This window comes from Petromyzon marinus, chromosome 11 (assembly GCF_048934315.1).
Source record: "Petromyzon marinus isolate PM22_M1 ecotype Great Lakes invasive population chromosome 11, UKy_Petmar_22M1.pri1.0, whole genome shotgun sequence".
Taxonomy (NCBI): Eukaryota; Metazoa; Chordata; class Hyperoartia; order Petromyzontiformes; family Petromyzontidae; genus Petromyzon; species Petromyzon marinus.
The window spans coordinates 8,901,949-8,929,604 of NC_133677.1; the positions used below are offsets into that span (position 1 = coordinate 8,901,949).

Genomic DNA, 27,656 nt, shown 5'->3' on the forward strand with positions numbered 1-27,656 from the left:
CTGGGAAACACACTACTTTTTGCAGCTTGCAGTAAACTTCCTTTAACTGTGGTGGAGTTTTTTCCTACGTCCTTCCTGCAAAACAGCCACTGCGCTTGCCCACACTAATTTCAAGCTCTGCAGAACCTCGGTCGTAGGTCCTGTTTGGAAACCGCGGGATGGAGCGTCGTATCGGACAGGTCGTGCATCCTGCTGGCCAATTGGACAGTGGCTTACTGGCCAATGAAGTAAAATAAAAACACTGGAAAGTAGCCAATAGGTGAGAGAGTCATTGATCACCCAATGCCACTGGACTCGGCCACTTCCTGTGAGCAACCCCCTCCACCCGACCTCCTAACAGATGGAGGTAATAATGGGCATGCCTGTACTCCCTCACCCACAAACCCCCCACAGTACCACTCACCTGCCCTTCATTAGTTACGGTACTCCACTGAGCCCATGGATCAATGCACAACAACCATCAAAGTTCCATCACATTGACATGAGAAAGGGCTTCCTTCCAAAACCCTAACTGCAAGACGGTGCGGCACAGCATTGCCGCATTAAAATCCCACGCGAATACAGTCGACAAAGCCAAGATTCTGTGACGCGCTTCCCATCCTTTAACAAAACGTCGCTGTGAGAATTTACGGCCAAAAGGCATTAGGCGGGGATTTTGTTTTTGGAGAAGAGAGATCATGCCATGTGATTTTTTTGATGACCTTTTATCAAGGTACATTGGACACTTCATCATAAGGTCAATCCACTACCACCACCACAATCACCTTAAACATGGGGAATCAAAAAAAATCAGCCCCCACTTTTAATAAAAAGATGATTGCAGCATCGGCATGCACACATGGGTACCTGGTACACTCCGTAGGTTAGGAGTTTTGGTCACTGTTGAAAAAACAATTTTCGAAGAACATTAAGAAAATCTCAGCAGTTTGCATATGAGATGCAACGTGTGCCTGCACAGCAATTCCGATGGACAAAAGCCTCCCCCCCCCCCAACGCTGCATCGATCATCGGGGTTTTTTTTATTTTTTACCATCCTACACTGTGCTGGTCAGCACAGGTTTGGCGAAGGGGGCAACCAGGACCGGTTCAGATACCACTCGCCACTGATGTTGGTTGTGGTCAGGAATTGAACTAAGACCACCGGATTCATAGCACAGCGCACAATAAATCACTGCGCCACTGTGGTTCACCCCTATAGTTTATTTATTTTACTAATTACTCAAATGGGTGCGCTCTCACACTGCGTGCATTTACTGCTCACACGCATTGCAATCTTCTCGACAGCCAACTAGGCAACTGAACGATTATGTAGTGCATGCTTAATGATAAAAAGTCAAATTAATATGTAATTACAGTTACGACATTGCTAATGTGAAAAAAAGCTGGAAATGTTTGTGGATGTCCTGTTTTAAATCTCATGAGAATTGAATTAAAAGAATTACTGTAATATTACTGTTACTTCTGCAGGTGTTTCTGTGCGATTTTGCAGCAGGATTTCGCAACAGTGATATGACCAACATCATAGTTTTTATTTTAGTTCCAATGGTCACTTTGCTGCCAGATATAAACCAAGCCCTGTAGAATTAACTAGCACTGCCTAAAACCACCACCCCATAATCGTAATCATCCCACGGACGATGCTGATACCCAATGCACAGGTGGGAAATAAAAGACCCTCCCCTCATGTGTGCGACTGCGACCACAGCTATTAATCCAGGGGCCATAGAACTTCACACTGCCCCAAAGCAATTTGATTGGCTAAATCAATTACAACCCAAGCTCTCCTCGTTGCTCTTCACAGGCCAAACAAAGGAAGATTGTTATTATCATCATCAGCCATTACCAATCCACTGCTGGATGAAAGCCTCCCCCAAGCCATTGGGCATCCCTCAACTCCACCACAAAGTGATACAACTAAGGGGGTCAGGTGTCAACCTTGGGCCTGTGGCAACACATTGGGAACGGTGCTTGAGTACCTTCGTCATTACCACCAGGCAACGAGGTCACGGGGGGGGCTGCTGGTGTGCGTCAAAATGTTCACTACGGGCGTCGTGTCTGCGGTTATGCGGGTGGATGTGACCTCACCGTGACCGCTACCGTGGGCTGGTGTATTGACACCAACGACTGTGGACACTGATCTGCTCTCGTCTACCGTTGTGGTGCGGTTCGTGGATGGGTAGCCCGCGTACGTGCTGTTCTCAATCACTACTGATGTGAGGTTTAACGGAGGGTAGCCTGCCAAGGAGATATGAAACAAAAGAGTGGCGTTAAATGTGCACCCGCGATGGGCACAGGATGTTAAGGAGCACAGGCCGCCTTCCATTGAAAATCATCCATTGCTTGCTGTAAAAAAAAAAGAAACTATTTATTTGATGCAGCAGTAAATAATGACGGATGGTGCTCCGTTTCTTTTCCAAAATATATTTTTCAGATTTGTGTCGGTCAATTTTCAGATGCATGTTTGAAAGTTCAATGTAAGATGCGAGACGTCTGCTTGAAACGTCGCCCAAGCTGCGGCATTCATCTTCATGTCGCAGGAGTGACCTGGAATGATGTGCTAAACATCGAAATACACAGACGCGCAATTAATAAATACTGTTTATGTTTCAAGTACCTGAAAGAAAATACGTGACTGCACGGTGGTGTCACAATACAAATGCAGAATGAAAGAGGTCGTGTAGGATGAAGAGAGACAGGGTGAGACATGAGTTTGTTTTGTGGTCAAAATGGACCATGCAGTGATGGTGGGTGATCCATTCATGCACAATCATCTGCCCATCTGCAAACAAAAACAAATCATGACTATAGAAAACCAGGATGTCACATTGCACAAACATGGTACATGATTCCATTCGAAATATTAGTCCATGGGCCAAAGCAGAACTCGGTACCACCTAAGGTAAAACAACTTCAGCCGCACCGATTAAGAAGTTATTTATGTGATAACCCACTCATTTACAGTGGTTATCACAAAGTTCACTACTCTTGGCCAAATAAATACAGTGGGATAGGTAAAGTGACGTCACCTCAGGTGGTACCGACAAGTTAAATATCTGGCCTTGGCACATGGACAATATGGCCCGACATGCAAGCCATTCAAGGAAGTGCCACCATTCCATTCCAGGTGGTATTGTGTTTTAAAACACATTCATATGCGTGGCTTTCTCATAATTCTCAAAAACTAGCTCAATGTGATGAGTAGGCCAAATATTCAACGAATGCCATCTTCGGACAATCACCCTGGTGTTGATTTCAGCAAACAGTCTGTGGCACACCGGAACACTGGGGTGCCTGGTACAACAACGAAATGTCAGGAAACCCTGCAAAAGGAAAAATGTACGCGGGTTTCTTTTTGGTCAGCCTCAATAGAGTTAACCAAAAATCCCATTTCAAAAGGAGAACGATGCAGTACATTTTCAGAGCAAGCATCACTTTAAAAGCAGGTTGTAAGCAAGCTAACGATATTAACTAACTAAACATTAAAAGCACACTTCTTAAAACACACAACAGTCAAGTACGTTAGAGCAATAAAACAAACAGGAACAAAATAATTCCGAAAGGATAAACAATACAGAATGGTTAATACTGTAGGGTCCCCGTCAATGCCTTCATAATCTTTTTTTTTAAAAAGATTAACAAAAATAAAAAAATATAAAACTTCTCCACTACACATAGGAGTATCCACAACTAAACAAAGAACAAGATAAAAACAAAAGTACAGGGCGACAGCAATGTACCGGGCCGGCAAAGTATTCGGCGAAAAAGCTAGAGGGGAAGTCGCTGCGGTGAAAGCAGAAGCAGCAGCTCCGACGGCGGCGGCGGCGGTTGCGGCAGTGGTCAAGCGGTGAAGCGGTCAAGCGGAGCAGCGAGGCTTACTCGGTGGAGTGGGGCTCCAGGGAGAGCCACCGTCCAAGCTGCCCCCGTTCCCTGCACTGGAGCAGTTGGGAGGTGCCCAGCCAACATCGCAGTGGCAGTTGTTGTTGTTGTTGCAAACCTAGCCAATGACAGGCAGGCGGGCGCAGCCAGGTAAGCGAGCTCACCGTGAGAGCGCACGTCATCGACGTTATCACGCATTTCACGACAAAACGTTTCCACCTGTTGCAGCTGGCACGGGCTGCGGGGCTCATTCATTGCTTGTGGCGCCGAGGCAGAAATCCCACATTATCGTGTAGGAGGCCAGCCTGTCCGTAAAATTATGCTGACTAAACGCTATGTAAAGTACAACTGCTGCGAGGGCCGTTGCAGTTTGATAATTGAAGTCGAGGTGTTTAAACACTCAAATTATTGGTTTTAGAACCACAAAAATATTTAGATTAGAAAATTATATTTTATATATCTGGACACAAAGGTTTCTAGGTCATCTCAGTACACAAGGCGATGGCGTGTTAACTCATAACAACAATAATGTCAACTTGTAACACACAATATTCGCTCACTCTCAAAGAGAGAGAACGACTAAGAGGCATGTGGAACCACACAAGCAGAACGGCAGCCACGCAGTGAGCCGGCACGTAGCTGCCTTTGTCTCTCCAGTGCGGATGTTTACATGCCACACCAGACACTCATTTTGGGCCGAGTCCACCGAGGAAGAGGTACAGGACATGTGTAGACACCAGTTACGAACGATGCATACGGGCCGGGGAATTCCGCCTGGGTCACCAGTACCTTAGGGCAGTGCGGTCAACAAATGCCAATACGGTACCAGTATGGCATTTTACAGACTGCTTGGGCAGGTTTCAGTTCAGTATTCATTTATTAGGAATAACCCTGTGAGCCATGCGGCTCTTGACTCGGGTGCAACCGCAACAAAATATCTTAAAATGACTACACGCAACAGAAAAATCCTGCAAAAAACAGCAAAGTCTTTCAGAAAAAACACCGCATTCCAACGCTATGTGCGAAAAATCCCAGTGGGATGCAGGTCAAACAATAACAACCATAAGAAGTGCTGCTCACGAGCGCCTATTAAAGCTGACACGGTGCACGATGTCGACACACCGCACCAGGAACTAATTTAAGGCTGAGTCAACCTAAGGGAGACACCCAGGACCAGTTCAGATATCACTCGCCATTGACATTAGCCATTGGCAGGATATTAACTCGGGTCACTGCGTTCGTAGCGCGGTGCGCCAATTGGTGCACCGCTGTGTGCGCACGCACAGAGACCACACGCACGGCAAGACTGTGTCTCAACCTAATTACACTACGCAGCATGACAAGTGCACGGCAATGTACTTGCTCAGCACAAAATCGGCAATTTAAACCGAATACCTGGCATCACGACAGCAGCCTCGGTAACCCCCAATAAAAATCAGCAATACGCTCATACAATAATCTGGGCTTGGCCCATGCTGGTGCCCTTTTCACGCGATCTCTTACAGCCCCCGTGAGCCTTTGCCCCCAGCCGTGCTCGCTCTGAGCCTAGGCTGTTACTACGAGCGAGGTCCATAATCACACAATCGTGGGGATCAGTGGCATTAGCAGTAAAAGCGTACCCCGTGACCGCTGCAGTAGTTGTTACACGCCTGCACACCAAACACCGACACTTCCTGGCATTCCTGATTGAAGCAGGCCTGTGGATCAACAAGAACAAAATGGCACTTTGAAAAAAGAACAACTGCAATACAACACCAAGTCCAGCCAGGGAGCATTGCTCCAGCCGCGGTTATTATGGACGCGTATGGAATCGATGATAGGACGATGGCGGCTGGAAGAGCTGCCAATGGGATGTTCACGTGACTTTGAACCGACACGTGTGAGCATGCGTTTGACTAACGAGCAGCCGAGCGTGGCGTTAAATTTTAATTTCAATGACGGACAATTTATCAGACGCGTTAAGGAGTATGGACGCACTCATGGCCATCATCGCATACTGCACACTGCATATATAACAACATTAGTACACGCTGATGATTCATAGAAAAATAATCATATTATTATTTTCAAAGCAGAATGTTATTTCAACGCAACTAAAAAGCAATTGATTAGGCAGCCCACAAGGCTTCAGGTCCATGATTTCCCTTTGGAATTGACACAACCTGGACAGGTTTCAAATCCATTACTACTTTCCAGCTAAAACTTTTTCCAAATAATATAGTCGTGCTTTGCTCTGAACTTGTGATCCAAAGCTAGTCATTACCAGAGTTTACAGCAGTCAACAACTTCGGACTTTGATGAGCACGTAGACCATAATTGTTGATCCAAGAATAGGAGTCTCTACAGTGTCATGGTTCAACAGCTTCCTGCTGCACCCCTTTTAATCATCACCAATGGTCGACCCTGTTAATTAAATTTCACGGTCCAGTCCCTCTTAGCCACGAGACCTCAATAGCCTTGTAACAAAACCCAAGTATGGGCTATTTTTAAAACTCGCTGCCATATCTCCATCATTGTACGGATGTACACGGTCAAGTCACTTGTTACATTTTTAAGTTACTTGTGTGACCGTGTACACCAGGGTCACATGGCTTTATGTGCAATAGCTCGTGGGGGTTATTTGACCATAGTTCACCACAATGGTTAGTGCAGGTCGGTGAAGGTGGGGGAGCACAGACACTAGAGTATAGAGGTACAGTACAACAATTGCACTCTACTTTCAACCACATGGCTTAACCGCCACTTATATTCCAGGATCTGACAAAGTCTGGCGCATTCCGGGTGATTTGGTCGTAGGCGTTATGTAACGAATTGCGCGAATTTCCTCCCAATCGAATTAATGGAGCTGGCTAAATTTCCCTTGGAGCAGATGTTGGAAGTCAAAACTCCACCTGAAGAGGACTCTCAGGAGTTAACGATAAATTTCCGTTCCTGTAAAGCGTAACAACAAAGCCACGATACAATTTCCCCTGCTGACAGCGCACACACATATCCCAAGCATAATAATAATAGGGTTTTTCCCCTTTTTTCTGGCAACAAAACTGAAACCTTTTTACAAGGATTCATGTCTGCATTAACCACAATACCTGCAGTCAAAATGCAAACAAAAAACATACTATGATAATATATGCATTGTCCTTGAAACTGATTGGTCCACACCAAGGGACGGCTTTCTTTTGAGCCTCGACCCAATTGGTGCTCGACCAGATGACGCCAAAAGGGGAAAAAACCCTATTATTATATTTTGGTACCGGCAAAGGAGGTCTAATGATATCCCAAGCATGTTAAAGTGCAATGTCCATCGTTACATATGTAACTGTCTGGAGGTGACCGAGCTATAGGCAGGCAAGTGAAAAGCTAAGTGGAAATGTGAACATATAAAGAAAATGACAGCTACACGGTGCACAACTCGGTGACTGTGGCACTGCTGGTACCTTGTCCTCTCCGCACTTGGTGCCCGACAGCACGTAGCCCGGATCGGGCACGTCGCTGCCCAGATTGAAGTAGGTCCCGCGACACTTGTGCTGCACGTTGCCAATGGTGATGCTCGTGTCGATGATTTGCATGTCCCAGCCGACGATAGGCTGGCCCGTGCCACCCCGACACAGCAGCTTCCCGCACATGATGTTCCTGCGTGTGGCATCGCAGGTTCAGTCACCACCAAGCATGGGTGGATGTGTGTACGTTGAGCTTCTTTCGTACCGTACACAGCCAACCGTGCTAATCGGAGGCGACCGTGGATGTGTTACACCCCTCGCAAGTGAGGGTTTTCTACAGGCACTCCGCTCTTATTCCACATATGTAAACACTCATTCATGGAGTTGGCCAAATGTCCCCAATATAGGGCCACAGAGCTTGGGAGATTGTTGCTATTGGTTCTGGCTGCTTTGCCGCTTGTCTGTGATTCCTCGTGCCTCTGAATATCACGGAAACTCTGCAGTGCGATACTAATTTGCAAGTGTATTACTGATTAATTATTTCCATTACTTCAATATCATTACCACAATCGTTGTTACAAGAAACGTATCTGCAAATAAATGACCTCCTCCATAATTAACCCCTTCCAATCGTCACCCACTAGTTACGTTTGTCCACGAGGATTCAAGGTCCACTCACTATCTCTTTTCGCACCCCACGCCACTCATTGATTACATCCGGACCCCATTAACGCCTTCAGGGAATCAATTGCACTTAAGCAAGTATAAAAAAAGTCCTGACTCTATGAATTGTCACAATCTCAGATTGGTTATTTTATATGACGGTGATGAGTATAGTCCACTCTAGTGACTGCAGGGGGTCATGTTACTGTGTTACATACAACATATACGAATGAAAATGAATTGCTTCTTACACGCACGATTTTTGGGATGTACCGTGCTCCGAAGAAGAAATTGTTTAAATGCGTGACAATGGAACGTCTTCACGGATTAATACAAATATTGGATAATCGGCTTTCAAGGCCATTATTGGACTTTAACATCAATTTTGTAGCAAATTTAGACCAATGTAATTTTCATTGGCAATTTCAACAGTTACAAATGAGAACCATTTTATTATATGAAGAGGTTTTTCTTTAGGCCAATTATATTTAAAGTGCAATGACGTTTAACAAAATTACACTTTTCTTTACTTTTCTGTGTTTCAGTTGTTGTAAACTGTCAGTTTGGTCAGGTTCAGCCTCACAGCTTTCTAGCAAAAGAGCCACATGCGTGGACAATAACCTGCCCATGACCAAACCACCCAGAATGTGCCAATAGGAATGTGGAATTGTGAGCAACGGCTTTGGCCCACTCACAGAGAAGGGTGCCGTAAAGTATTAATTTGCGCGTGGAAATTCAAAATTGCCAAGAATGTGCCCGATTCTCGTCAGATCTCAGAAGCTAAGCAGATTTTAGCCTGGACAGCGCATGGATAGATCATCGTGCAAATAAACAGGCTGTGGGGCTATGCAATGGTAGGCAGTAGAGTGCATTGCAGCAAAATCCATTGCGCTTGGCTTCTATGCTCCCACGTTTATGCCTCCCGCCTTCACCATCCCACACTGAGCAGCGTGGTGAAGTGTGGTGAAATAAGCCCCATTACCTACGTGGATTAGGGAGGCCCTCATCCAGCAGCGGATTGACAAAAGGGCTGTGCCCGTGAACAATGGAAGGACTTCTATTCATCGGTCCCTTAATCGGTGGACTGGAGGCTGTTACTGCAGACTCATTAAGTGCAGCAGCAGCAACACTGCCCGCATATACTTGGGCAATATAAATAAATCGCCGTGATCATTTTTTTTCTCATGGACTAATTCTTTGGGCAAATGGGCGGTGGGGAAAAGAATGCCTTGATGAATAGAAAACAACAAAAACACCTCCAGGAGGCAAACTATCGTCTCGAGTGACGGCAGCGCGGCTGCGGCGCCGCTCATCGCTCGTCGCAGGGGGGGGCGAGGCCGAGGGCGGCGCCTGCCGTCTTACGCGGTCAAGCAGGCTATGTAGGTGCCGGACTTGTCACGGCCACAGTTCCCAAACTTGTCCCCGTTGTCGTTGACCACCTGATAGCAGAGGTCTTCGGCCGGCTCGGATTCTGTGAGGGGGAAAAGGAAGAGGGGGGCGGGGGGGGGGGAGGTCGCGTGCAGTTATACAAAACTAAGAAAGCCTCGAGTTATTTGGCGGTCGATATAGAGAAAGCACTGCAGATGTGCGTATGCACGCGAGTATGTGTACAGCTCACAGTCAATCCGCTGCTGGATAAGGGGTTTTATTTGACCATACTGCACCACGCTGGACAGTGTGGGTTAGTGAAGGCAGGGGACATAGATGTGGGAGCTTATAAGTTCAGATTTTTCTTCATTTTCTTCTGCTGCCCACCAAGTAGCTTCACAGTCCACAACACCTGGTGGGCACCCACAACCAAGCACTATCCGAGATACACTCTGCTTAGCTTGCGAAATCTGAGACCGGGCAAATTCTGGCTGATGAGATCAAAGGCTCATGGGCCACATAAACATTTGGCCAAATCTGTCGAAATAACCTCCACATCTAGCCCGTGGGCCCTGGTGCAGTTGCACCGCTTGCACTCGATAGCTACACCACTGAGTGATGGATCGCGACAGTGTCCGATTGGCTCGTGGTGGTTCGGGTTAGGGCAGTGGCATAGCGTGGGTCGCCGAATAGGCCCAGGTACAAGGAATGAAATGAGATGACCCTGTCCAATTTCCCCCCCACCACTCTCCGTAGTCCGGTGCTTGGGCCCATCCAGTTCGTGGGGCCTGCTGCCGTTGCACCGCCTCCACACTTCGATAGCTACGCCACCAAAGCAAAAGGGGCAATGGGGGGGGGGGGGGGGGGGGGGGGTTGGCGAGGGACAGCCAGGGGCATCACCTGATCCCCACAGCTGCTGGCACTGCTCGGCGAGCGTGTTGCAGATGCCCGTGTAGCAAAACGCCGCGCCGCCCTGGCAAGGGGAGCCGCTCTTGAGGAACACGTTGCCCGGGCAGTTGGGGTTGGTGCCGTCGCAGTACTCGGCCAGGTCGCACTCTCCCATGACGCCACGGCAAAGCGTGTGCTCGCTCACAATCTGTGCGCACGAATGCACATGAACCGAAAGTCTTTAATACAAAGACGCCCCCCACCCCACGCATAGCCAGTCATAGACTTTTTGGGGCAAGTGCTGTTAGTAAGCACCGTTGAACGCCGGCACGGCACACGAGGGCATGGGTGACCAGCAACATGCCCGGCCGCCTTTGTCTCCCTAGTGTTGATGTTTACACGCCGCACCAAGTACTCATTTTAGGTTGAATCGATCTAAGGGAGGCCCAGGACTGGTTTAGATAATAGTCACTGCTGTTGGCCGTGAACAGGAATTGAACTCAGGTGGCCAGTTTCGCCAACCACTATTCTACCGCTCCTCTTTAATGCATGCAAAATCATGCAAACATGCGCAGACACGCTCGAATGCCAATACACAAGAATGCAGGCACATGCATGTACACACGTGCCAATACATAGGAATGTGTGCGCACACACGCACACACTGCAGGATTGGTCTCTCATGCATATCGTGATCTGTGTTATCCACTAACCCCTGCCTTTAAAAAACCCTGCATTCGTGGCATAAGCCATAAGATGTGGGAAAACTGGTTTGTGGCTGTAGGAGGAATACACCTGGATAAAGGAGGCTTATTCAAAAATATGCTGGAATATTTTCCAGCATATTTTTTTTGCATCCGGATTTCATTTCCAGTATTTTCTTTGGGGATTCCGGGATGGGCACGGAACAACCTCACATGGTCTACGATGATGTAAAAACAATAAATTGATGCAGACGTTAAAAACATTCCATGAATAAATAGTGCACCGATAAGACGGAATGAAGCTTGGGAACAAGATATCTAGTAAATTGCACAGCCCTTTTGTCAACTCACTGCTGGATGAGGACCTCCCCATGTCTTGTTGGCCATGGCAACTCTTCGATTATACTTTACCACCCTGGTCGGTGCGGATTGGTAAAGGTGGGGAAAAGAGTTGCACCGTTCAACGATGAAATTTGCTGCATTGCCCTCTGCTGCCCACTGCGTAGCCCCTCAACAGCAGCCTATAACGCTGTTTTGTGAGGACTAACCAGGCTCAACTTCGCTTCTCTTCCAAAATCTGCCAAGAGAGGTGCTTCAGTTAATGCTTGCCACTCATGTGAGATGTGACCAGCAACACCACTGACAAAGACCCCTCTTGTAGCCATACAGACTGTTGGCGCTAGTTCGGTTAATGAGCACTTAATAACACGCGCACAGCGCACAAAGCAGCGGTATTTTATCTTCTTCTATATTTATATAGCGTCTCAGCATAGGGAATGAACAATGGAGAAAAGTTATGGAAAACACCATGCCTGGCCACCTTTGTCTCCCCAGTTACGATGCTTACACGCAACACCAGCTACTCATTAGAGGCCAAGTAGGCCTTGCGGAGGCCCATGACTGGTTCGGATATCGCTCGAAACTGACGTTAGCCGTACATGGGAACCAAAATCAGGTGGCCAGTTTCGTAGTATGGTCCCGATCGCCAATTCCCTCCTGCTTTTCCCCACACACACACACACATGCGCGCACACACATGCACGATGTAACAAATCATCTCACCTGGCAATCTTTGCAACACAGCCCTTCGGCACACTGTGCACCTTTCTTGAGCATACATGTGCTGGCATCGCAGCACACATTGTTACATTCCTGGTGAAGAAGACAGACGTTGTTTATTTATCACAGGGTAAAAGCCAATTTCTGAAATATAACATTTTACAGGGTAAAATAAACTTTGATGACTAACAAAAGTTGTAAATAACAATGTACAAGTTGTGCACACTATAATAACTTTAAGTGACCCTAATGACATGCTGTTAGAAACTGATAGCGTAACAGTAATTTTATGTCCATTGCAGCACCCGCCTCAGTCTCGAAGCCTTCCTGGATAATTAAAAAGGATGACACCACAGATGCATTGATAGATGGCTCCCAAATAGATATGTCAATTCAAGAGAACAGATGCCACTGCAACAAATGATGATGATGATGCTGATATTAATAACGTTTTAATTTCTCTAGGAACACCTGAGCCAAGACTTTTAGCAGGGTGCTCCATTCGGATGTTTAGCCAATTCCACTTGTGAGTATTATTCATGTGGTAGTACTTCGAGAAAACCCATGCAAATAAAGGGTGATCATTAAAATCCCAAGAGACGGTGGATTCAAGAATCCATTTTTGTTGTATTTTGGCCACCTTACAGACCAGCGGATTTCAGAGTTTCACAAATTTTAAGTAATCCACCAACCCACTATCACCTCCAATGCGCTCCAACGCAGTCGTGAGCCATTGGGCCCAGGGTTTTGCCATTCAAAGGAAGACCGTTGTCGCGTTTTACACCATTACTAGGCGGCAGACCAAAACGATCCAACTCGCCGCACTTGGAACGCCTCGTTTTAACGACGGGTGGCCGCCTAGAATTGAACCCGGGATCTCAGCGGTGCCGGCCCAGCGATCCAACGCAGGCATAGGCCCCCCCCCCCCCAAGCCCAAGTGGCCAATGGCATCGTCACGGCGAGCTGCCGTACCCCGCAGGCGGCAGTGCGCACAGCGAGGCTAAGCGCGGGGCTCGTGGGACCGGGTACCTGGACAGTGCCGCAGTCGCACTCCTCGCCGACCTCCACATACTGGTTCCCGCAGTGCGGGCCCCCGTACAGGTCGCCAGGGCCCGGCACGTTGAAGAGACACATGCCCACTCCCTGCTGGAGGCTGCCCTGCAGGTCCTTTCTACTGCACGAGCTGAACACCTGCCCAGGCGTGAAGCTGAACGCGCGCACGCACGCACAAAGACAAAGATCCCCTGTGTAGCCTTAACGGACCGTTGGGGCAAGTGCTGTTAGCGAGCGCCTGTCAAGGCCGGCACGGCACACGAGGTCGCGGGTGTCCAGCACCCCCCCCCGGCCGTCTTTGTCTCCCTCGTGGCAATGTTTACATATTGAACCAGGTACTCATTTGAGGCTAAGTCGACCTACGCACACAGGCGGTGGTACACTTACATGCACGCGTGCACGTGCACTTACGTAAACATACACACACAGAGGGTCAAATCAAGTCAAGTGGAATTTGTTCAGCCAGATGAGAACTCTAAGGAGACTAGGATGAGTCTCATTTGCAAGAGTGACCTGGGTTGTCAAAATGACAAAAGCAAAACAGTACAGTAATGAAGCAAATAGAACCAAGTGCAAAAAAAATAACCACGTCAAGCGAGAAATGGAATATATTGCACGAACAAAAATCAATGTAAAAAAAATGTTTCCTTTTCGCGCAACTTGGCTCGGACAGGTTACGTTTAGACCGATCATAGCACAATCACAACTTAGTTACCGAAGCAACAGGGAAACGGGAAACATACCCGGTGGCAGGCTCCATGATGCAGCCGCCCTTGTTGGCGGACGCCGAGCAGACGCAGCCGCGCTCCGGCATGTCGTGGTTCATGCCCAGGTTGTGGCCGACCTCGTGGGCCATCGTGGAGGCCACGGCGAGCGCGCTCGTCGAGTGGTCCTGGCGGGAGAGGGCACCCGACAATGGCGGCGCTGTTCACCGTACCCCGCGTAACCGCGTAACCGCGCTCGCACGGCCACCATGGCGGCGGAGGAAAAGCCATCGGGCGCAACTGTGTAGACGCCACGACTGCTGCACGGGCGTCTACCGCACGGGCGTCTACAACGCTCTCTCCGTTGCAGCGGGGGGTCAGGCGGTGCGCCTCTGGCTGCCGGCACCCTCAGCCCCAACACACTTCAGCCACACCAGACGCGCGACTTGTTGCACAACCAATCGCTCACATGTGGACAAAGCCGTTGCGCCGATGACGAAGTTGCACAATTTAGAGGGAGAGTTCGACGCGCAAACTGATCGCTCGGGTGCGGAAGCGCCTTCAGATATGGTCCAGATTCCTGGGCGATACGATTTATTTTAGCTATAGCTCTGCATAAAATTCTACCATTAATTTTCAGACCCTATCTTTATCGTGAATTATGGTGGCCATTTGCGAAGTGCCAATCATCAATGTCCTTTTTACTGCTTTCACACTTCCACCGCTTGCCACGAATTATTTTCCAAATAATTTCCCACGAGTTCCATGTATTCAATCTTCAGTTTAGAATCGTTGTCTCCTCAGCCACAACGTGTTCCTTTTGGTTTATGAAGGGCCACTGCCCGAAACGTCGCCCAGTTGTGCATTCTTTTTCTTTTGAGACAATGTTGTTACTGATGAGTGTGTTGAGACGTTTTGTCAATTATGTTTGTGCACACTGCCAAAGAAGCATCGCCAAATTCAGTTTTTTTTTGTTTCAGAAAATGAGTTATTTGTTCTCCGTTTTTCTTTTAACACTCAATCCGAAATCCACTTTCAATGTGCCACCCCATGCCCATGCAGCAAGCTGTTGCTTTATTTGATGACATCCAAATGAACATTTTTCTCTTTTAGGTTTGATTTTTCCTGGCACTGTATAAAAGTCAACCTTTGGCGGTGAATAATTAACATCATGAGATCTGTTACACAAATCTGGCAGACGGTGTGCTCGTTCAATGATTTTTAATCAATGAATTGTCACGGAAGTGAAGATTAATCTCAACCTATGAAGTTTGACCCTATAGGCAAAGTCAACCACGTACATCTACGGATTACAGCCATTTGTCAATCCACTGCTGCATGACGTGCTCCCCTAACCTCCAAGGTAGTAGTTATTTGGTATTTCACCACGCTGGTCCGTGTGAGTTGGTGACTGTGGGAAGCATAGACACATGTGTATGTATGTATGCTGAACTAGCCAACCATGCTAATCAGAGGACTAAACAGAGTACGTATACATTTTCTTGCACTGCCCTATGCTGCCTCTTCAAGGCCTGGAAAACTTTTCATGCACCGTGGTTGCCCATCCACTCACTATCCAGGCACGAACCAGCTTAGCTTCTAAAATCTGACAAGATCGGGCGCATTGAGGGCGATACAGTCATAGGCTAGACAATCATGGCGACCAAAAGTTAACCTGCATGTTGCATCTATTATCACACCACAATTTAGAAACTATCACAAGCGAGCCTCACAATTACCATTCAACACCTTTGAGAGGTTAACTATGCTATATGCTGATTCGTAATAGAAGAGTGGGGGAGCACTGGTGGTGCGGTTCAAACTGTGCCTGGAACCCGCTGAGACATGAGACTCCAAACCAAGGACAATTCAATGGCCTAAATTGGTACTTTGACCATTTAAAACCAACAAATCTCATTCGCAATAATGTAAATATAAGGGAAATTTGTGAATGTGTGTCTGTTCGAAATGTTTAGCATACTTCCCGACATGCAATAAACTTGAAATTTGCCATGTGGGTACTTTCCGGACTGTACACCATGCAAAAATTATAAAAATAAGACTTTTGTATTTTTTTGGGGGGGGGGGGGCGCAATAATGCATATATTTTGCATCTCTGTCATGTCACCCGCGCATGCGGAAGCGTAACGCAGTGTTGCCTGCTGACGTCACGCATCCCCCCCCCCAACCCTCTATGGGTACTGTGCCATACAAATGTGTTGCAGGTCTAAGGCGTTCATCGAACACCATTGCTTTATTATTTCAGTCGTTTACTGCCGTACGCACCCTGAAAGTTGTGTGTCTACAGCAAGCGCGTGTATGTGTACCTATGGACGCGCGCGTGTGTGTGTGTGGGGGGAGCGGTAGTGTAGTGGTTAGCGCGCTGCACTATGAAACCGGCGACCTGAGTTTGATTCCCACTCACGGCCAACACCGGTGACGATTATTTGAACCGGTCCTAGGCCTCCCCTCGGTCGACTCAGTCTCAAACGAGTAACTGGTGTGGTGTGTGAACATCGCCACTGGGGAGACAAAGGCGGCCGGGCATGGTCAATCCAAGTCCCGGGCGAAGCCAAGTAGTAAAGCTAGTTCTCAATATGTAAAAATAGGAAATTTGTGAATGTGTCTGTTCGAAATGTTTAGCATACTTCCCGACATGCAACAAACCTGAAATTTGGCATGTGGGTAGCTTCCAGACTGTACACAATGCAAAAAGCATAAAAATAGACTTTTGTATTTTGGGGGGGGGGGAATGACCATGAAGTGTGTGGCGTCAACCCGCATGCAGGACTGGCGAGAATCGATATCTGGTGAGCGTTTGTGGTATCGATTAGGCCGATTCTAAAGAAATCTACAACCTTCGATTCCTTTGCACTCCACTGGCTCCTAAATCAGTCCTGGGTCAGCTGCAAGATCGCACTCTCTGTCTTCACAGATCCTCCATGCACTTGCCCCTGCCTCTCTCTCCCCTCGCATCTCACACGACTCCCCTCCATGCTCTCTCTTCTGCTCCAGCAACCAAGGCTCTCTGCTCCTGTCAATGTTTGCTCAGTGGGAGGTCGCTCTTTTTCCTCTGCTGCCCCCAATAGTTTGGAGCTCTCTTTCCCCCAGAAATCTGTGCTCTCAACTCCCCATCTCGATTAAAGTCTAGGCTCAGGACTTTCTCTCGATTCAATGAAAGTGCCACCTCTGGCCAGGATGCACATGACCCACTCAGTTCTGTACAGCTTCTTCAGATGCTACTATATTCAGATGCCTTACAAATAAAACTGGCATTGTGTCAGTTAACAGAGCCATGGAATATTTCTCGCTTGTCAGCAAATTGTATTGCTCGCTAGAATCTCATGCAATGTTGAAACAAAGCAACGAACCAGTAACTTTGAACCCAGGGCCAATGAGTCCTGCAGTGTGGTATAATTTGGCACCCACCATTCTTCCTGACAACAGGCAGGCAATGGCAATGGACAGGCTGAACTTGCCAAAGGTGGCAATAATTCCAAAAAATATTTCATTAATGGAGGAGAAAAATCAACTACACAGACCTGTACATTTGTAGTGAAATACTTGTGCTACATACATTATACCAAAAGCTTAAGTTATGCACTTATAGACCGAGGAGGCAAGTGCTGCTAGTGAACATCTTTGAATTCCATCACGGCACATGAGGGGGTGGGGTTGGCCAACATTTTGCCCCTCCGCCTGACGTTCACACTCCACACCAGGTACTCATTTATGGCTGAGTTGACAAACACACACACACACACATACACTCCACACACATATTACATAGTTTGATATAGAATTAATAATTATAACTTACAATGGAAATTCCTCCCGAGCGATCTTTAGTGCACATGGTTGACACAGGGGCCATGCCGATGGCCGAATCGGAGAAGACGCCGCCACTGCACGCACAGACAACAGAGGCTGCCCTGGTAAGATTCCTCACCACTGAACTTGTCAGTCGCGACATCCGTATGAACGTACGTTTGCACGAGCACTCACAATATGGCAACTTACGTGTGCAGCCCCGTTGACAATCCCACTGCTGAACGAGGGCCTCCACACGGTGTGCGGGTCGCAGGGGTTATCTGACAACACTTCAAACTGGCCAATGGGTTTGGTGAAGGTGGGGAGCATAGTCGTGGAACCATAGTGCAGTACAACACTGGATTTTTCTGCACTACCATCTGCTGTCCATAACTTAGTTCCACAGCCGAATGGCCAATTCGTAAGGAGTTCTAGATTGGGTATAGCTGTGGAAAATGTTAACCGATCGTTGACAGAAGGCCTCAGCTGCAAGAGGGGAGGTGGGAAATCTTAACATTTCACGGTCCAATTTCCTACCTCCCGCTACAGCTGGGCTCAACGGTGATCCGTGGCCCTAAGAGGCTAAATTGTCGCAGCACAGGGTATGTGTGTGTGGAGGGGAAGGCTGCGTGGAGGAAGGCAGCGTCTTACGTGAGGAGATGAGCATTGTCATTGTGCTTGCGGGGCAGAAGGTTGGTCATGCGCCACTCGAGGAAGCGGTTGAGCGTGTCGCTGGCGCTGTAGTCTCGGACGATGAGGTCTCGCACGTTCCACACCTCGACGCCGACCAGCGCGATGCGCACGTTCAGCGGCTTGTAGTACTGCCGATGACGCGACAAGGGCCGGTGTCGATGGTCACAAGCCAGGCCCAAAATCTCCCGTCACTCAAATGAGCGATGGGCGGTGTCTGTCTCCATTGGAGACCCCCTACTACCCCCCCCCCCACCTCAAGTATGCGGTGGAATATCCACCTGTCTATGGCAGTGGTCAGTCAGTCTTTCCAAAGTCCAATTTTCATTGATAATTTCACAAAAAAGTGGTTCTTATTTTATGCATCCTGCGAAGATGATGGGCTGCAGAGATGACGGGGATTTGAACACATACCCATTGCAATTGTGAGTCAAGCACTCAATCCATCATAATCAGCCATGACCAATCCACTGCTGGATGCAGGCCTCACCCCAAGCCAGCTCAAACTCTCGCGGGCCTGTGATGTAACAACCCAACGAGCACTATACCCACAGGGCCCAATGTGGTGGTTTCTACAGAAAACCACTATTATAAGCATTATTCCACTATAACAGAGAGACTGTAAGAGTAAAGCAATACTAAATCATTACAGTATAACGATCATATAAGCATGGGAAGGGTGGCGGAGCAGCGGTTTGCAAACTGGATTATTTACCTGGCTACCCGAGTTAAATTCCTGGTCGCAGCTAATATCAGTGGCGAGTGACATTTGAGCCGGTCCAAAGATCTCCCTCCAACGTCAGAAAGCAGAGAAAGAAATGCTTTTAATTACTTTTTTAACTTGTTACTGGCCTACATTTCATGCAACGGCGATGAAGTGACATCACTATAGCATACTCTTTGGGTCTTTCGGTAAAGTCACGTAGATAGAAAAATTATAATTTGTATTATTTTATTAAAGACCCAAAGAGTATGAATTCCTGCACTCACGGAAGCTTTAAGTCAAGATCACTACAGCACTCTCTAATGGTGCAACTTTAAATGCTTGTTTCATCATTAACAAAGCTTCAAGCTCATGTAGCACAAACCAGGACACACAGCAAAAGCCAGAAGCTACAAGATTAGAGCTGTGTTTTTCTGGGTTGTGCCTTCAAAAGCCGTGCCTCTTTCCGTTTGAAGGATTGTAAAGAATAAGTCCTGTGAAAACTGTGGCTTCCATGGGCCAATCTCTGACACACGGGGGCACACCGCTAAGATAAATCAGATTTACGAACAGGGTCTTCTCTTGAAGCGACGCCGTTAGCGCAACTGGCACAGGGGGAAAAAGAGTTTTGCCTGGTGGCAATGTACGCTGCGGTAAATCTGCCTTATACCAGATTCACTCGCAGGTGTTCACGCTTACCCCATCCATGTTGTTGGCAAGATCAAGCACACGCCTCTTCACCCTCTCCACGTCATGGCTTTGAGCCTGAAACTGCAAGGGAGGATGACGCAGGCAACTTAACCTTTTTGGGGATAAAAGCAACTACCATGTCAAGGACGTAACTTTTTTGCCTCGGCACAGGTTTCACTATCACGTAGGTGTTCACGGTTGTGCTGTGCCGCTCTCTGATGTGTCCTCGGGTTGTGCCGCGTGTTGTTGGCGACGATGGTTGACATTTCGCTCCGCGTGCTGCGAGCTTCTTCAGGAAAAATACATAATTAAGACAGCGAAGCCAGTGCCTGAGAATGTTTTATTGCTATTGAGGACAAAGTGTAACATTATTGCGTTGTAACTGTCGTGGTAAGAAATGAAGAGATATCGGACGCTTTTTTATCATAACGCTGGCAGCATGATTACACGCTTGAGGAAACATAATTATGAGCACGACATCTTACGATAAACAATTTTGATCATTTAAGCCACACACGTCACGCGAGCGTGCGTGAAAAACAACAAAAGTTGACCATTGGGTAAGTTCATCTGTTTGTTCTTGAAATTATTTGCATGTACAAAAAAAACTCGCATTCATTTAGTTACGCAAAACAGTGCCGTAGCTTAACTCGTGTGATGTTAAAGCCCCCCTGCTGCATGCACGGCTCGCGGTGCAAAGTGAGGGTGTGAAGGAGACAACAGTGGACGGAGGCATCGGAGCTTAAAAACCGCACGCGGGCTATGCACCAATTTGCCATCGTTAAGATCTAAATGGGTAACCGATGTTGGTAGCTTACCTCTCTATTGTCGCCGATTACCACGAGCTCCACATACTTTGTCTCGTTTTGGACATTGCGCTTTTTCTGAAAAACCAGAAAAAATTACAATTAGTCTCGTAATATCCATGTATGCATCATCCAGTGGCTGAGACACCTGCTTCGAGCATCGATGTTTCTCGATCGACAGTTAACTCTTGAGGAACACGTTTTTTTGCACACATGCGTGCAGATGTAGATACTTTGCAGAGCAACCTCTACATGCATCACAATGACTGGGTTTCCAGTAAGAAATAAGAGAACTGGGTTTAAATTACAGATCGACTTAAGGTTGTATATTCCACTGTGAAAACTTAGATCTGCCGATTCTGGTCTACTTATTATTCCAAAGACCAGACTTTGTACTATGGGAGACATAGCTTTTTGGAGCCTGCTCCACGATTTTGGAATTCCCTTGCTCGACCCATTAGGGAAAATGAGTCTGTTAGGCTTTTTAAAGTGTGTCTTAAAACACACCTGAGTTAACAGCAGTCTTTTTCTCCGTAATGTACAACACCTTGTGCGAATTGAGCTATAGAAAACCGAGTACAGTATATTATTATATATATTAATCCATACCTTTACATGAATTGTAATGCAATAATGCAGAGATTCCAAGGCTATAAAATTGTAAAGTAGCAGAAGACGAGCTAGATTTGAAGCTTTCGTGACTGCAGGAATTACTCTTTGGTTCTTTTGGTAAAGTCACGTAGAAAGAAATTAAGTAATAATAATAGAATACGACGTTTCGATTGCAACACAAGCAACCTCAAATGTAGCAATCTTTGGAAGAACGTGATCAACAAGGCGGGGTGCTGACTGTTGTGTTAGCCGACGCTCTGTGTTGTATTGCATTATATTTCCAAGTTGACAAGGTTTGTTCTCTCATTCATTTCTACCTAAGGATGGTTGCTTGTGTTGCAATCGAAAACGTCGTATTTTATTATTGAATTTCTTTCTACGTGACTTCACCGAAAGAACCAAAGAGTTGCAGAAGGCATTTATAGAAAAAAGCGCAATCCAGCAATCATTTATTTGCGTGCGTTTTACGTCTATTTTGACAATGCGTGCACAATTTTTGAGGAAACACATACATCTGAACAGCTCAAGAATACCTTATTTGTTTAATAACTTTGAGTCCTGTATATTAAATAGCTAGTGTGAACCACAAATAGGCCACTTTAAATAATATATACCGTTTGGCGTGCCTGTAATCAATCAGTCACAGTTTTAATGAGTTTTCTCGAATGTTAAGAGACCAATGATAATTGTTGCACCGAAAGTTTATGAAAGTGAACATTTAATCAAAGTGATAGTGATGGGGGTTCGAGTCTTATTAAAATAAATACTGCTATTTGAGGTGAGTAATAGGTAATAATTAACAAGATACAACATGTACAGAGCATAATGACTGGATTTAAGCCAAATAAGTTCCCTCATGATCGCCATTATTGCAATAATGCTGCATTATAAGAAAAGAAAATAACTTTAAACATGTACAAGTGAACAAAAAAACACACAAAGATCCCCCGTGTAGCCTTTACCAAACTGTTGGGGCAAGTGCTGTTAGTGAGCACTTATGAAGGCCGGCACGAGGGGGTGGGTGGCCAGCACCACCCCCGACCGCCTTTGTCTCCCTAGTGGCGATGTTTACAGACTGCACCAGGTACTAATTTGAAGCTGAGTCAACCTAGGGGAGGCCCAGGACGGGTTCAGATAATCGTCACCGGTGTTGTCCGTGAACCGGGAATTTAACACGGGTCGCCGGGTTCATAGTGCAGCATAGCGCTAACCGCTACACTACCGCTCTAGACAATTAATCCAATACCAGTACACACATAGCAATGCATTTTACACCTAGATACATACATAGAAAGCTAATTATAGCAAGCCAACAGTTATGCTGCATTAGTATACAACATTTACGAGTGTCCTAGTCTCAATTGCCATGCTGCCAGTCCGTGCTTACTCTGCAAGCAGCATCGCTTGCCTAGTACGGTGCAGAACAAGTTCAACACACTTAAATATTCATACATCTACTTTGTTCTCTGGATTACAAAAGCAAAAGTTGGGGGGGGGGGGGTTGTTAGGTCTTAAACATCTTGATATGTGACCAGCTTGGTATTGATCTATTGACACCGGAAACAAGTATGGGGTATAAGGGGGGCCCAGCAACCACTCCAGCACCCCCAACCCCCAAACTGCCCCCCACCACACCCCGCCTTACTACGAGGCTGCAAGGGTATACGCTTGGGATTTGAATCCGGAATCTCACCAGTGTGAACCCAGCGTTCAGATACAGCCACAATGATGAACCCCCCCAAGCCACCCTGGTGAGCTCGGGTAAAGCATCCGTTTAAGATGAGCAAAGCCCCTGTGCCTAGGCGGATATCGAGAGAGTTTAAAAAGCCCCTCTTTGTAAGAAGTAACATTGCAACGTCTCATCCAGCAATATAATTCCTCTCATGTAATACTCATTACACGCCATTGCAGAGCGTTACGAGCGATTATTAAGAATATATTTCAGTGTCTCCTCTCCATGTCATTATCATCATCGGCCACTGCCTGTCCACTGCTGGATGAAGGCCTCTCCACACCAATCTCCTCTCGCGATGCGTTGTTGCGCAGCATTGCGGGTAATGAAATAAAACTTTAAAACACATTGGACTAGAAAAAACATACGTCTCATACACACGGCATTACAGAATGGTAGACTATGTTTATGTTCGCAGATTTTGTTTTTTGAACAGGTCGATGAGTTTGGTCCCTAAGGTAAGCGTTAAAAAGACGCACGTGGTTAGGGATAAATTCCTTTGGCATTTCATAGGGGCGCAGAAACTTCATTTTGCTTGGCACCTCGTGCCTTGGAGGGGCCTGCGTTTTATTTACGACTCTGGGGCGTGCACTGACAAGCCAGGTCGAACTCCAAAACAAACGAGATGGGGGCAACGGTTTCAATGTTTGCCGACGTGACACGTTGGCGATGATAATTGCCTGAGTATGGGGGGCTTCGATGTGAGCAGCACACCGGAGGCGTCGCAGCAGCAAAGGAATGCTTTCACTGAAAGCAGGAATGCCGTGACCTCAGCACGCGCAGCGGGAAAAGCCAGACGTTGGGATAATCGGATTCTGGACCTTGGCATGCAGTCCATCATGCTCACACGCATGGCAGAAAAAGACAGGTCACACCACTCAGACTGAGCTAATTTGATCACAAAGTAGTGCGGAAGGCACTCACATTAACAAATATACAGAACAATCCATTTATTACTACCACTGATTTCTAATGGCCCTTTTTTCTTTAACTTTCACAGGTCACTAAATATTGTGAATTAAATGGCTGCATGTCTTACACAGGAGGGGGTTCAACTATTGCACAAGTTAGCTGAAATTACTGGGAGACACGCATAAGATTTGAAACAAATGCTATTTTCTCTCTATTGCCTCCCGATTATTTTAGTGGGGTATCTATGAATGAAAAATGGTTCACCCTTTGAAATGCAGCTACAAAAGGGCCTTGGGGATGAGAATTGGACCCATTGCTTGGTGGCTGAACTTTACAAACTTCGACAAAGATGCATAATGTCTTACTTTGTTTGATGTTGTCATTGAGAATAAAAAAAGTTTTAACTTAAGCAACTGTCCCATCATGACATAAACTCAGGTTATTAAGTACAGCGAGATGGTGGTCTGAATAATGTCACTGCAGTGGAACGGACCATTATGGATAATTATTAAACAGACAGAGGCGTGGCACAACATTAATTTGAAAAAAATAATTACAAATTAAAATGTTCACTTCACTGTGCATCCACCCGAGCTGGCTGATATAAAAACACATCGTATGACTGACATGTAATGAACGGTTCCTCAACAGAGAACGAAGAAGATGCTGTTTAAGAGAAGAAAGATTGGTCTTCACAGTGAAAGTAAAAAAACTGGGCCTAAAAAGTGACACCCACGGAGCTATTTCAGAAGTTACTTCAATCGGAAGAGAGGTCAATTTGAAGTGACTCTGGAAATACTTTGGTCGTGTCACTTTTTTGGGAACATTTTGCTGACTTGGCACACGGCATTGCTGATGGTAGAGGGCATTTAGTCGCCTCATGATACAACTGGGATGGAACCATTTTTAATAAAACGAGGGACAAAATTACAAGGGAGACTTCCAAAAAACTATCCCGCTCATTCTTTTTCACTCATCATCGGCCATTAGCTATCGTCTTTCACGCGTGTATGTCTCTCTCATGCACGTGTTCCTGTTCTCGTCTTTTGGTGTAATCCCAAGCACACACACACACACACATCTCCACCCCCTTCTTTGCCACACTCCAGATTTTGTCTTTGTGGATTGTGGATAATGACTAAATTTGTAATTAAATACAGGCAAGGGCTTACTGCAAGAACATAATAGTCAAAATTACATAAGATAAAAATGTGTAATAATAGTTTTATTTACATATTGCGTCAATCATGCAAATTACATGTCGAGTCACTGCATGTGGAATTTGTGACGTGCACAGTTTTCGCACGGAGGCACAGGAGGCAGCCAGAACAGGCATTAATATATATAATTCACCAAGGTCTGTGGTCCTATGTTGTGATGTTTCGACAACTCTATGAATTTGTTTGTATACATGTATTCTTTAACAAATGTTGAAGGAGGAAAGGTAAATAATAATAATTAGCATTATTTTCCTTCTTGCGATTCAATGAACCGTTACAATTTGGGTCACGATTCAAAGATCAGTTCTTTTTCAATGTTGCGGTGAATATAGCACCTCATGCGGCTGCAGGGGTCACGTGATATCATTACCTACAACAATCTCGAGCGCACCATATTATGCACGTATAGTCTTTGTAACAATCGATGATTCTTCATGTTGTTACATGCGACGCAAAAAGATTGTTTCAGAAGGCCTGTGGGCCGATCGTCAAGAGTGTTAATTTTGTGCTTTCTTGTGGTCAAAGAGCCACGTATATTTACTCATTATTTATTAAGCATTCGCTGGTGTGGAGTCCCCTGCGGACGGAGGCACGGGTGTTTAATCGGTAGGAAAAAAGCCCCTTCGTAACACTGCGCCAACGGGATGGCGCACGAGCGCGGAGTAAATAGGTGGCATCGTCGTCGTCGTCATCGTCAACAGGGGCGACGGTGGCAGGGGCGTGTCGCGAGTTACCCTTCGGAGGTGCTGGGGGAACCCTCCGTGCTCCGTTCCGTTGCGGTCGCCGTGGGGGAAGAAGGGGTGCGAGCCGCACCCCGCGGGCGGCATGCGCACGTGCTCGGCGCGGTACACCACGTGCTGCAGTTCGGAGACGGGGGCGCCCCCTCTCAAGGAGCCCTCCAGCGGCTCCACGCCGTAGCTCCCGTTCCGCGTGTTCACGTAGCCCCTGGTGCCGCGGCCGGTGCAATGATAGAGAGGCGGTTAGGGTTTGTCGCTTGCTTGCAACGCCACTGTCAAAACGCACGCCCTCTCCGCTGGGTCTCTCTGCGTGCAGAATATTCCAGAAAGTCCAAGCTCGTCGCAGCTCCAACGAACATTGGGCGGCGCTCAACTCGCACAGGCCTACAAGGCCAAGTCTGCGATGTAAAATGTATCATTTATATCATCACCACCAACATAGTATAATCAGGCCCGTCATAAGAAGTTGAGGCCTCGGTACAAAATGTTGGCCGAAGGCCCCAACCATGTAAATAAAACACTCGTGTGTCCCTTCCCTTTGTCTCCTTATCACCAGATAAGAACTCTCTGACCCGATTAGTTTTGGTGAAAGACACGACATAAAAGAATAAGAAACAAAATGAAGCACGTAAATACAATATGATGCACACGTTTAAAATGTTGAACGATTCAAAATTCAGTAATTAAAATGTAAAGTTTTACAATAGCTTAGGAAATAATATCCCAGTGTATTAATTCAAACACAATTCAAAGATCATGTAAATTCCACATTCCTTCGGCGTGGGACAGTTCAGCACTCTAGACAATCCACTGTTATTTTATAGCAAATTGGTTATCATTTTCTTGATCCCAGAAAGATGATGAACCCAGACGATTTTGAGATGGGCATTCTTAAACGACATCAATATTCAACCAGATCACGTCTAATACATTGCCATAATTGTGACCGAGTGACTGAGGTGCATTGTAATGATGTTATAGAATGGCACAAAAAGTCGGGTCGATGCTTCTTAGTAAAATATCAATTGAAAACAAAATGTGTCACTTTTGGGCAACTCGAATTGTAAATATTATGGGTTTACTCTCCAACTCACCGGTGTGCTGTACTAGTAACGAATTGGTATGTTCTGTTTACGTGACAAACCTTACGAATTGGCTGTGTCGGGTGGTGGCAGGTTTAACGACATTCATATTTACGCGATCTGACCCAAAAAAAACCTCTTTAATGGATATTGGCCACCAAAGCCTACGTGTCAAACATAAAAAAAACACTTTCAATTCATAAACCCGCTAACGCACGAAACACAAGTAAAATTGCCGCACAATATCTTCATAACAGGGAACACATGTGTGAGCTCGCATAGCACTAAGAAATAAATGCAATTCCCATTTTATCGCAGACATACAATGCTGTACAGTCCGACTTAATTAAGGATCTGTTTTTTTTTTCCAGTGCATGGGGCACCAACAGCAAACGCCCTTTACGATGCAGTTGCTGCGTAACAAGGGGCTACAGTAACTCACCTGAGACCAGCGCACGTGCTGAGGCTCACATCAGAGTCTGGCTGTCCTTGCACGCGACCATGGTAATAGCAGTGCTCCTAAATGGAAACAAAAGCATCGTGGTGAAACCACTTCTGCAGCATGGGATGGAGGTGGCCGGTCAGCTCATTGTCACAGCTCCAAAACGTTGTTTCTTGAGGGAATGATGAATAATGGTGACATATCTTCAGGGTTCTTTCGGTAAAGTCACGTAGAATAGAGATAAAATAATAATAATAACTGAGTAAAATAACAGGGCACACAGTGAGAATTGTATTCTGTTATTATTAGTTTATCTCCATTCTACGTGACTTTACCGAAATAAATTTAGATTTAAAGCTTTCGTGACTGCAAGGATTCATCTTCTTTGGTTTTTTCGGTAAAGTCAAGTAGAATGAGAATAAAATAATAAAATAATAAAATAAAATAACACAACAAAATTCTCACGAC

At 46.4% G+C, this 27,656-nt stretch overlaps 1 protein-coding gene across 3 annotated transcripts in view; it reads right to left on the minus strand.

The window, feature by feature from the left end:
- Positions 1-27,656, minus strand: part of LOC116941244 (disintegrin and metalloproteinase domain-containing protein 12-like) — a 58,512-nt gene that overhangs the window by 13,227 nt on the left and 17,629 nt on the right. For 2 of the 3 annotated variants that reach the window (XM_032952090.2, XM_032952091.2), the window contains 16 exons: positions 27,189-27,265; positions 25,662-25,872; positions 20,464-20,529; positions 19,655-19,726; positions 18,214-18,383; positions 17,573-17,657; positions 13,792-13,940; positions 13,025-13,202; positions 11,999-12,088; positions 10,245-10,440; positions 9,339-9,447; positions 7,311-7,506; positions 5,496-5,573; positions 3,877-3,994; positions 2,086-2,235; positions 847-879 (listed from right to left, as the gene is read on the minus strand). In XM_032952090.2, coding sequence (XP_032807981.2) covers positions 847-879; positions 2,086-2,235; positions 3,877-3,994; positions 5,496-5,573; positions 7,311-7,506; positions 9,339-9,447; positions 10,245-10,440; positions 11,999-12,088; positions 13,025-13,202; positions 13,792-13,940; positions 17,573-17,657; positions 18,214-18,383; positions 19,655-19,726; positions 20,464-20,529; positions 25,662-25,872; positions 27,189-27,265 — 1,978 coding nt within the window. The remainder of the gene's footprint in view (positions 1-846; positions 880-2,085; positions 2,236-3,876; positions 3,995-5,495; positions 5,574-7,310; positions 7,507-9,338; positions 9,448-10,244; positions 10,441-11,998; positions 12,089-13,024; positions 13,203-13,791; positions 13,941-17,572; positions 17,658-18,213; positions 18,384-19,654; positions 19,727-20,463; positions 20,530-25,661; positions 25,873-27,188; positions 27,266-27,656) is intronic. The other variant, XM_032952092.2, reaches the window with a different exon arrangement.